This window comes from Triturus cristatus, chromosome 7 (genome assembly GCF_964204655.1).
Source record: "Triturus cristatus chromosome 7, aTriCri1.1, whole genome shotgun sequence".
In the NCBI taxonomy this organism is placed as follows: Eukaryota; Metazoa; Chordata; class Amphibia; order Caudata; family Salamandridae; genus Triturus; species Triturus cristatus.
This window is the reverse complement of record NC_140590.1, coordinates 1,834,533,983-1,834,546,063: the sequence shown is the minus strand read 5'-3', so window position 1 is coordinate 1,834,546,063 and position 12,081 is coordinate 1,834,533,983. Positions and strand designations below refer to the sequence as shown.

Below are 12,081 nucleotides of genomic sequence, written 5' to 3'. Positions count from 1 at the left end.
GTGTGTGTGACTGTATGGGTGACTGTGAATGTGTGGTAGGGTGTAATAGGTTATCCCACACTGAAAGGTGCAATAATCTATTTAATGCTCCTACATTACTCATACTTGCAGTCAGCGGTGTTGAGTGTGAGTGAGACTGTATGTGTGGCTGTGAATGTGTGATAGGGTGTAATAGGTTATCCCACACTGAAAGATGCAATACTCTGTTTCATGCTCCTATATTACTCATACTCTTAGTCAGCAATGTTGAGTGTCTGTGTGTGTGTGTGTGTGACTGTATGGGTGACTGTGAATGTGTGGTAGGGTGTAATAGGTTATTCCACACTGAAAGGTGCAATACTCTATTTAATGCTCCTATATTACTCATACTCGCAGTCAGCGATGCTGAGTGTGTGTGTGTGTGTGAGACTGTGTGTGTGACTGTGAATGAGTGGTAGGGTGTAATAGGTTATCCCACACTGAAAGGTGAAATACTCTATTTAATGCTCCTATATTACTCATACTCGGAGTCAGCAGTGTTGAGTGTGTGTGTGTGTGTGTGTGTGTAAGAGACTGTGTGTGTGAGACTGTGAATGAGTGGTAGGGTGAAATAGGTCATCCCACACTGAAAGGTGCAATACTTCATTTAATGCTCCTGTATTACTCATACTCGCAGTCAGCAGTGTTGAGTGCGTGTGTGTGTGAGAGAGACTGTGTGTGTGACTGTGAGGTGGGGTGTAATAGGTTATTTCACACTGAAAGGTGCAATACTCTATTTAATGTTCCTATGTTGCTCATACTCGTAGTCAGCGGTGTTGAGTGTTTGTGTGGGTGTGTGTGTATGTGTGTGTGTGTGACTGTGTGTTTGACTGTGAATGTATGGTAGGGTGTAATAGGTTATCCCACACTGAAAGTTGCAGTTCTCTGTTTAAAGCTACCACATTACACATACCCTGAATAAGAGGTGTTGAGTCTGTGTGTGACGTGTGAGACTGTGAATGTGTGGGAGAGTGTGATGGGTTATTCCACAGTGAAATGTGCTGTGCTCTGTTAAATGTTCCTGTATTACTCATAATTCAATCAGCAGTGTTGAGAGTGTGTGTGTGTGTGTGTGTGTGTGTTCGTGATGTAACCTCAAACACCAACAATTAAACAGAAATGATTACTTTTGATGTAAAAAAAGAAGAGTGAAAAAGATAACAATGAAGTGGGTGAATTGCACAGTGTGAAACCAGAGATCTGGCATCTTTCTGCCTTCCCACTTGTCTCAAGTGTGTGATCCTAGGCATAAATATTATTTCACCATGCCTCCTTTTTAGGTCTCGCCTGGTGAACGCAGCGCGAAGCGCTGCTGTCGCCAGCGAGATCTATTGTTGCTGACTTGCCTCAGAAGTGGGACAGGAGATGGGCATGCGCAGGCTTTTGGCGGATTGGAACCTGTGTACGTGCTTGTGAAGACGCGCTTGCATGTTTTGCTGCTGTCGTCAGTGAGATCTATTGTTGCTGACTTGCCTCGGAAGTGAGACAGGAGATGGGCACGCGCAGGCTTTTGGCGGATTGGAGCCTGTGTACGCGCTTGTGAAGACGCGCTTGCATGTAACGTGTACATCCACGCGGCATGCACATCTCCTGTCCCCCTTCCGTCCTCAGCAGCCTCATGCACTTTCACTTTCCATTCCCCCGTTGGATCCACGGAGACAGGTTGTTACCTCAGGTACGGTTGCGGCGCAATCCGCTGCTGGTTTCCGGAGTACGGATGCCCACGTCCTGATTCTCAGGTCCCTCTGCTCTCTGGAGCCCACCCAGTGCCTGGTTAGTCTGTTCGCACCAGCTCACGTACCCGGCCAGCTCTTCTTGCAAATCTCAGCACTCTCACATGTAAGCAGGAAAGGGTAAGTTTACTTTCAGTTACAACGGAAATGGCGGGTTTGTCGCGCCTACCGAACTGGCTTTTCCAATCCTGCTTTCCTAGATAACCGCCGAGTTTTGGAGAGTGCTCGCCTAAGTACCTGTGGTCATTTGCGCCTCCCTCAAGAAACCGGTATTAAATCCTGAAACTCGGGTGGTTTGTAAATAAATATTGGGAAAAGGCGCCTTTCATTATTTATATATTGCAGAGGTAAAAACAAGTAAAAGTAAAGGAGATGAATCTTCTCTTCTCCCTCCTCATTCTCACTGTATTGCTTTCATTATAAAAATCAACAAGCATTTGCAATGCAATAGGTCTCGCATTATTTAAGTTTGAGCTATTCGCATTGCTAAATAATGCAACACCAATAGCTCAAACTTTAGTAATGCGAGATCTATTGCATTTTAAATGCTTGTTCTTCACTGTAACATAGGGGAGAATCTTGAAATATGCGATGCATTGTACAACAACATCTTATGTTTGACTTAATGGAGTATAGTGTTTCGTCTGTAATGGGAATCTCGGCTACAATTGGGGTGCACATGTGAACTGAATTCCCTAATGGCATTGTTGTAATGGTGTGGGTGTTGGCATGAATGTTTCTAAGGTTATGTTTAGTATTATTCCATTCGATAAATACCTCTCAGGGCAGTGATACAATCTGATGTACTAAGGTCAAAAAACCTTTGCATGGTAGAGAAATGCACTTTTTGAATTTAGAAGAAACGTTATCATATTTTCACATGATGTTGGTTGCACAATTTACTTGTGAAACATTTTCATGCGTCGGCTCGTGCACGGATACTGAGCCAACACGCCAGACCCTTGGCTCGGTTCCGGCTCCTCTGTCCCTGTTAATCTGTGGGCTCTCACACCTGTAGTGTGTATGTGCGTTGTAGGTCATCCCACATTAAAGTGTGCAGTATTGTGGTTAGTGGTGCTGCATGAATCACACATCCACTAGATATCTGTAGGTACCCCTCAAATGTTGCTTCTAGGTCTGGGAGTACGGGGGGAGCAAATCAAAAATAAAAGTAATGAAAACTCCCACACAGCCTATGTTTCTTTGTATAGGTTCACTAAAGCTCTGTGGGGCTGTCCATTGTACACATCTAACATGCCAAACTTGTACTCATGATGTTCTTTGTCTTTTTATTGTATATCTTACATTATTCTCATTTTTCTTTATTCAATTTTCTAGGTGTACAAAAAAGTAAAAAACCTGTTTAACCTTTCCATTGGCTCAGATATGCAATGATTCCAGATATTAATACATATAACAATTACACTGATGTACTTTTACACTGCAAAGAATGATACATATATAGAAACATTTAATATGTACCCCAAATCTTACCACACAAAAATTATAAACTCACATACCACCACACATTACCACTCTCTCATCACATACATCCACCACCCCGCGACATCGCATACACTGTGGAAATCACGGGAAAAACGATTCGAGAAATGCCTGTGAAAGTGTTGTAGGCTTGGGTACCACAACAGCCAGGTCAACCACGTTTCGGTGGAAACTTACAAACTGAAACCACCTTCACCAGGACCACCCATAAAAGGCTTAAGGGTGAGTGTTTGGGGAATAACAAAACTCTAAGACAGCAAGTTTGAGCCTCCTCTCCCTGCAGCCAAGATTGAAGTGTAACAGAATCCAAGCCACTGATCTCCCAACATGGAATCCAAGAAGAGATACCCACCAGCTTTTTAGAATCTTTTGATCTCTCCTTTTCTGTTTCCAACATTTCCACAGAAGGATTAGTCGAATATATTACTTTGTTACCATGTTTATGTTTAAGAGGTAAGTGCTTGACGCCCCAGACCAGTGTACGGCTGCGTCTTGCACCACACTGGTATTCCAATGATGGGGGTGGGGGCACTCACACCAATCAGCGGAGGTTTGGGGCATTGGGTGCAAGTCTATGTGTTTTTGTTTTGGTGATGTTCTCTTGCACAACAGATTGTGAAGCGTGGTGAAAGAAACAAGTGCAACAACATGTTTACGGATACAGTCGTGTAATGAGAGCACGTGCTAACACATTATTCAAGCAGTGGTGTTACCTTCTAAAGAGGCGGCCAGGGGGAGAATGTGGAGTATGTAGAGGATGCTCATGACGTCACTCAGTCCTTGTGAGAAGGTGATGCACATAAAGAAGCTCCAGCTACGGAAGGCTGCGCGCGCCACCTCTGGGGCGTCTCGTGGCTGCACCATCTGAACCACAGGGAGGCGCAATGTAGGGCCTCATCCCTCGGATCTGGAGGAGGAAAACACATTATATCCAGGAGTGTGAGACAATACAAGCCGTCTGCCCACCAGGACCGTGCTCAAAGACTGACCAATAAAGATAACCCTCGCTAAGAAACAAACAAGCACTGGCAAAGCCAATAGAGCGGGCTTATAGCTGAAAGCACCTCTCCCATGCTTAGTGGGTTGTGTCTAGAACTGCAGACGCTTGAGTGGGTAAATGTAAGAACATGTCATTGAGTGAATGCATGTATGAATGAATATATTAATTAATAAAGGATTGGATGCAAAGATAGATGACCAGGCACATGGATAATAATTCACTAACTACACAGAGGAATAAGTTAGTGAGACAATGAAAAAGTACTTTGTTAGGAAGCCAGCCCTATTGCCTTTGCCGGTGTTTCAGTTTGACGTCTATGTTTTGTTTATTAAAGAATAGGTTCTGGGGAAACGTAAGGCTGTTTATAATAATATGCTTAATTGTGTTATATGAAAATATTGTGTAGACATAAGTAAATGCAAAAGAAAATCAATCACATATTCCACAGGCTCCCGATTCATTCCACAAATTCAACCCTGTGCTTGTTTGAATGAAGAAAAATCTGGACCCATCTCATAAAATGTAGGGCTTCACTTCCAAAGCACCATGATTGTAAGCCTAGCCAGGGTGCCCTACATGATTTCCTTCACGGCTTTCCTTACTACCACCCTCCAACAGCACTTTACATCACACACACACATTGTGCAGACACAAGGACCCATCCGATCCCTGAAGATCTGTGTGTAAATCAGTCTATAGGAAATGTTACATAACACAATGAGGATTACAAGGCCATCTTTACCCTTAGGCAGTATATTTTAAGAGTGCTCGGTCTGAGGAAGCACAAACTCAGGATGTAAAATGTACCTCTGTGAATGACGTTAATAATACAAATGTGTTTGTATCCAAACGACCCATTAGGATAATAAAAGACTTGGGGGAAAAAACATAACGTTCTCACCTACACTATATAGTTTGCGCTGTAACACTTTGATGACAGTTCATAGGTCACTGTGCTATATTCAGACTGTAACTTATGAACTGCAAGTAACAAAAGGATCTATGTGAGAAAAGCAGTAAAATAGAAATTTGAATATGAGTTAATAACTTTTAAAAGTGATATGCAGATTTTATTATAAGTAAATACATTGTATTTAAAAAACAAACATTCATTTTTACATTCAAAACAGATTTTTGAAATGTTTTGAAATATTTTTAAATAAATATGTACTATTTATGTATATATATATATATTTAATATTATATAAAATCCAGTTAGATTTTCATATGTTTGTACTTTAGACAGATGTAGGAGCTTAGAATAGATATTCATTAGCACCAGAGTCAACTGTATAATCGTCATGAATGTTTGCTTACATTTTTAGTTTTACAAACAACCTTGATTGTAACTCACAATGGACTCGCAAAACATGAGGCAGTTCTGTTAATCAGAGATGAGAGGCGATTTATTGAAAACCAAAGTAATACTAATTACATAGATATTGTATATGTTCCAGGAATGCCACAAATTCACTCACATCACAGAGATTTGATATCAGTGGACATCTGGTCATGTGCCCATTTAAAATATATGTAATGCATTGCTTCAGACAAATTATCTTTAAGTCCCTTGTCCTCATCACAGTTATCACTCATTGAGGTTTGTTCCACCTGAGGGCAGGAAATGCTAACCCTTAACTACACACACCCAGTCCTGACTGTAAGCCATTAAAGGGCTAGCATACCCACAGAACTTCATATTTTTGTTTCCTCATCCGGGACGAGAAGGGCTGGGTCATTTGAGATGTCATCAGTATTCATCAATTATGTCATTTAACATGTTATGAAAGATTTATTATGTAGCATGATAAGCAGTGCGTGGCAGGAGTGCACGTTTTAGTTAGCTCACAGTATTCTACCTAGTTAATTTCTGTGTACATTTTGTTTTTTAAACATTAATTTGTATGCTATTTCAACACCTAACTATAAGATCACTTTGACCTTTTTTTTTCAGTGAATCACTTGGGCTTCTTAACTTAACCAAAGATCTTGTAACCATACCTAAGTATAACATCACTTTAACTAGTTTTGAACTAATTCATATCATAAAGAGCACATGTCTATCAGAACTATATCAGGCAAACATTACATTTTCTGGAAAGTTATGTCGGGATCTCACTGGTTCCGCTCCTCAGGATGACGCTGAAGCTTAAAGGGGTCCACCTCCCATCTGCCCCTAGTCCGGCGGATGTGTAATACACTCGGACGAAAGGGGTAGGTGAGCGAGGGAAGGACGGAAAGGGACGGCTGGGCGGGAGACCTGTGAATAGACAAACACACAATGAGTGATGGCTCCCTTACCCTTTCCCCAGGCTCCCCCTTGTGTGTAGCTCTCTTACCGGTCGTCTCTTTTCGTCTAACTGTGGGGAAACGAGAAGGGTTGTCCTCTCCTCTTTTCGGAGCGCACGACGTTCTCCAGCACCGTTACCTCACGGAACTGAAAGAACCTCGCTGTGGCGATCCGAGTCGCGGAGATTGGTTGTGTCAAGAGTCTGCGCTGCTACTCTAGGCTCAGCAAGGTCTCGAGCCGAGGAGCGTGTTACTGTGGGAAAGCTGGGGCCCGGAAATCCTTGGGCGCTGCCTGTGGCGTTTCGCTGCTACTCAATGCTCCGGGAAGAGCCGGGAGCAGAGGAGCGAAACCCCCAGGTGGAGATGCCCGGAAATCCGTGGGCGCTGCCTGTGGTGTTGCGCTGCTACTCAATGCTCCAGGAGGAGCCGGGAGCAGAGGAGCGAAACCCCCAGGTGGAGATGCCCGGAAATCCGTGGGCGCTGCCTGTGGCGTTGCGCTGTGACTCAGTGCTCCAGGAGGAGCCGGGAACAGAGGAGCGAAACCCCCAGGTGGAGATGCCCGGAAATCCGTGGGCGTTGTCTGTCTCTTAGCGCTCTCCCTCGACTGTTCGAGGTCGCGTCTAAGTCGAAGGGCTAAAGTCGGGCAGTGGCTGTCTCAATACTCACCGGCGGCCGAGCGAGGAACAAGTAGTAGTCGAGACGTGGTCTGGAAGTCAAGCCGCTGAGAAGAACCATCCACGCGGGTCTTCCGATACCGAAGGCTTCAGAGAATCATCGGCACCGCTTCCCCGGGATTGGCCGCTTTTCAGTGTTTCCGGCAGCGTGAACTGTCACGTGGGACGGGAACTACCGGGAGTTCTGGGGGATGTAGTTCTTGCGGTCGCCGAGTTGCTCGGCCGTAGTCCAGGGGTAGAGGAGATGCGTCACTCAGCGCCACCCGAGCGCGGATCGTGACAGCACATCCCCCCTCACCCCTCACGGGGCGCTGAGGACAGGACCCGGTTTGCCAGGACACCGGCGATGGAAAGCCGCCACCAGGCGAGCAGCATGGACGGAGGAAGTGGGCTCCCAGGAGTTCTCCTCCGGGCCATACCCCTTCCAAGCCAGAAGATACCAAAGTCTACCCCGAACAGTCTTGGAGTCCAGCACGCGTTGCACCACGTACTCGCGTTCATGGTGAACCCATACGGGAGCGGGTAGCTTACGCACTGGACTGAACGATGGCTTCAGCAAGGAGACATGGAAGACTGGGTGAATGCGCAAATGGTTCGGGAGCTTCAGTTGCACCGATACCGGGTTGACGTGTTTCACCACGGGATAGGGACCTATGAACTTCGGATTAAAGACGCTAGGACGTTTGAATTTGATGTTTTTTGTGGATAGCCATACCCTATCCCCTTTATGGTACACAGGATCGGGTCTGCGACGTTTGTCTGCATGAAGTTTGTATCGGGCCTTGGCCAGTCGCAGGTTCTCACGGGCCTTGGTGAGGGTTAGGCGAATCGCCGAAAGCCTTTCCTGTACCTCTGGAACATTGAGATTCGTGTGAGGGAGTTTGAATGGGGTGAATCGAGGATGGTACCCCGAGGAAAGAAAGAAAGGGGTGTGTTGTGTGGATGTATGGACAGAGTCGTTGTAGGCGACCTCGGCAACCCACAACCAGTCCACCCAGGCGTTTGATGCCTTGTCCACATAACACCGGAGGAACTGTTTCAGGGTTTGGTTAAGTCTCTCGGTCTGCCCGTCGGTCTGGGGATGGAAACTGGTGGACAAGGATGACTGAATGCCCAGTTCGGCACACCAGACCTTCCAAAACCGCGCCGTAAACTGGGACCCTCTGTCTGAAACAATGCTGCTGGGGAGGCCGTGGAGTCGCACCACGTTCACCAACAGGAGCTTTGCCAATGCCCCTGCCGTGGGTACCTGCTTACACGGTAGAAAGTGTCCCATTTTGGTAAGGTAGTCGATCACCACCACGATAGTGGTACAGTTTTGGTCTTTGGGCAATCCAACGATGAAGTCCACTGAGATTCTGTCCCATGGTGTCTGGGGTGTAGGAAGGGGACGTAGGAGGCCTTGTGGTTTACGATGGTCTGATTTCATTTGGGAACAGATGTCGCAGCGCTTTACCCATAGTAACACATCTGGTCTCACTGACGGCCACCAGAATTGTCTTAATACCTTCTCCAGGGTTTTCGTTCCTCCCGTATGCCCTGCACAGGGTAGTTCATGGCACCAATGGAAAACGAGCTTCTGCAGAGGAAGCGTGGGGATTAGCATTCTGGAGCCACACATGGGGACGCCATGTCGTAGGGTCCATTCCTTGTGTCCTTTTAACCAAGATCTCCAAGCGAATGTGGCGAGTCCGCGCTTCACTGCCCTCAGAAAGGTGTCTGTTGTCACCCCTCCTACCACTTGACTTGGGGACAGGATAGCCCTTTTTGGTTCCGCTGTCGGCATGTTGGTCGTACCTTGCCGGGAAAGGGCATCGGCTTTTTGGTTTTGTGAGCCAGGCTGGTAGGTGACTATAAAGTGGTATTCTGCGAAGAACAACATCCATCTACGTTGCCGGGGAGAGAGATGTCGAGCAGATCGCAGGAACTGGAGGTTTCTGTGGTCCGTGAAAACAGTGATTTGGTGCTGAGCTCCCATGAGCCAGTGTCGCCATTCCACAAACGCCTCCCGGATCGCAAGAAGTTCTTTTTCGGACACAGAGTAATTGCGTTCGGCGGGGTTCAATTTCCGGGACATGTAGGCCACTGGGTGGAGGTGGCCGGTGTCTGGATGGCGTTGGGATAGGACAGCTCCCACGGCGACGTCGGACGCATCTGCCTCCACTATGAAGGGAAGCTCGGGCCGGGCGTGTCTCAGGATGGGTGCGGATGTAAAGGCCGTCTTGAGCTGTTCGAACGAGTGCTGGGCGTCGGGAGACCAGTGGAACGACACGTTCTTTCGCGTTAGTCTGGTGAGAGGTGATACCAGGTGAGAAAAGTGGTGAATGAACCGGCGGTAAAAATTCGCAAAGCCAAGGAAGCTTTGGACTTCCTTGACTGACTGGGGCTGGGGCCATTGTTCCACCGCCTGCACCTTGCGGACGGACATGACCTGACCTGCGGGAGTTAGGTGAACTCCAAGAAACTCCACTGTCGTCACATGGAACTCGCAATTGGTGAGTTTACAAAAGAGGCGGTTGGTTTTCAATGCTTGTAGCACGAGCCTGACATGAACGATGTGCTCCTCCGGGGTGGTGGAAAATATCAGGATGTCGTCAATGTACACCACAACGAACCTATCCAGAAATTCTCGTAGGACCTCATTGAGGAAAAACTGGAAGGCCGCCGGGGCGTTACACAGTTCAAAGGGCATCACTAAGTACTCGAAGAGTCCAAACCGTGTTTTAAAGGCGGTTTTCCACTCATCGCCTTCTCTCATTCTCACCAGATGATACGCCCCTCGGAGGTCCAGCTTGGTGTAGATGTGTGCTTCGCGGACTTGCTCCAAGAGAACCGGAATCAGTGGCAAGGGGTATCTGTTCTTAATCGTCAGCGCATTGAGGGCGCGGTAGTCGATGCAACATCTCAGCTCACCACTGGTCTTCGGGATGAAGAAGAGCGGGGACGCTGCGGGCGACCGGGAGGGACGGATGAACCCCAACCGGAGGTAGGTGTCTAGATACTCCTTCAAATGGAGAGTTTCTGGCCCGGTGAGGGCGTATATCCTACCACACGGAACAACCGCGCCTGGCACTAGATCGATGCGGCAGTCATACTCTCGGTGCGGGGGTAGCTCTTCCGCCATCTGCACATTGAACACCTCTTTATAGGGTAGATACCAAGTAGGGAGCGTCACGTCCTTTTCCGCGGCAGTCGCCACATGTTGAGCAGAGGTTCGGATCGTGTTCGGGTGTGGAGTAGGGCTGATGCACCGTTGTTGGCATGAGGCGGAGTGGAACGAGATGGTGTTGGTGGACCATTCGATAGTAGGTTCGTGTTTCCGTAACCACGGCAAACCTAGGATCAGATTGCATCGGGGAGCTTGTATTATGTTCAACTGCAACCACTCGCCATGGTCCCCTCCTATGGTAATCCAGAGAAACGGGGTGACGAATCGGATGGGTCCCGACTCCAGTTCCTTCCCGTCGACCGCAAAAACGAGTTCGGGCTGTTCCTTGGGCGATAATGGAATCCCCAGCCTTTCTGCTTCCTGTTTGTCCAGGAAACATCCGGTAGCCCCGGAGTCGATCATGGCTCTTATGGTTTGTGGTTGCTGGTTGATCACTGCTTCCAGGGATATGAAGAAGTGATCTGGTTCTCGAGAGGTGTCGGATTCCATGGAAGGGATGGAGTGGTGGCTTGGAGGCTTCCCTTCCGGTACCTTCAAGCTCTGGAGTTTCCCGCGATTCCTTCTTCTGTGACCATAGCTGCTTGTCCGGGGCGTGTTCTGCTCGTCTTGGGTCTCACCGGACATTCCCGAAGGAAGTGCCCCTTCTTCCCACAGTACAAACACAGGCCTTGTTTACGGCGGTGATCACGTTCGCTCAGGGTTAGCGAGGCTCTCACCGTTCCGATTTCCATGGCCTCAGACTTGGAGGCCGTCTGATCCGAAGCTCGGGCATGGTCGTAGGGGAACGGTGTTTTATCTTTCCGCTTCTGGTCCCCTTTTCGTTCTCTGAGCCGATGCTCCAATCGAGCGGCCAATTCTACCATCGCCGAACAGGTCTGGGGTTGGGGATCAATTTGGGCGATGACGTCCTTGAGTTCGTCCGTTAGCCCTCCGTAGAAGATGGCAGACTGTTTGGTTTCTGGCCAGTCGGTTTCTGCCACCAACCGACGAAAGTTGTTGAGGTAGCCTAGGAAGTCATTGGGGTGTTGCCGTAGTTTCAGCAGGTCTCGGTCAGCCGAGAAGGTATCAGCTCTGCGGTCAAATGTTCTTTCAAAGGCGATGCGGAAGGCATCCCAATCGTACAACAGGGCTTCGTCACGACGGACTATGGGAACCGCCCATTGAGCCGCATCCCCTGCCAAGTAGGAAATGAGAAAGGCTACCCGGGCTTGGTTAGTATGGAAGAGTTTTGGTTTACAATGAAAATGCAACAGGACTTGGGTCATGAAGACTTGCACCTTCTGTATGTCTCCATGAAATCGTTCAGGAGGGGCCAACGGGACGTGTGTGGGCATTTCTACCACTACTGGTTGGGTCGCTGACGGGAACGGGGTCCCTGCATCGAAGGGGTTCCTTTGGAGCCGATCTATCCGTGTATGTAGAGCGGCGGTGTCTGAACGAGAAGCAACTAATTCTGCTTGCACTAGGGCAAGAGTGGCTACCACGTCCTCTAAGGTGGTCATGGTCTATGACAGCGTGATCGGGAGGAGATAATTCGTGGGCCGATGATTCTGTCGGGATCCCACTGGTTCCGCTCCTCAGGATGACGCTGAAGCTTAAAGGGGTCCACCTCCCATCTGCCCCTAGTCCGGCGGATGTGTAATACACTCGGACGAAAGGGGTAGGTGAGCGAGGGAAGGACGGAAAGGGACGGCT

At 48.0% G+C, this 12,081-nt stretch overlaps 1 protein-coding gene across 1 annotated transcript in view; it reads right to left on the bottom strand.

Annotated features, from left to right (window-relative positions):
• Positions 1-12,081, bottom strand: part of LOC146813351 (ephrin type-B receptor 5-like) — a 377,765-nt gene that overhangs the window by 286,004 nt on the left and 79,680 nt on the right. Inside the window, exon 2 of the mRNA XM_085620160.1 lies at positions 3,968-4,161. Coding sequence (XP_085476286.1) covers positions 3,968-4,118 — 151 coding nt within the window. The 5' untranslated portion in view covers positions 4,119-4,161. The remainder of the gene's footprint in view (positions 1-3,967; positions 4,162-12,081) is intronic.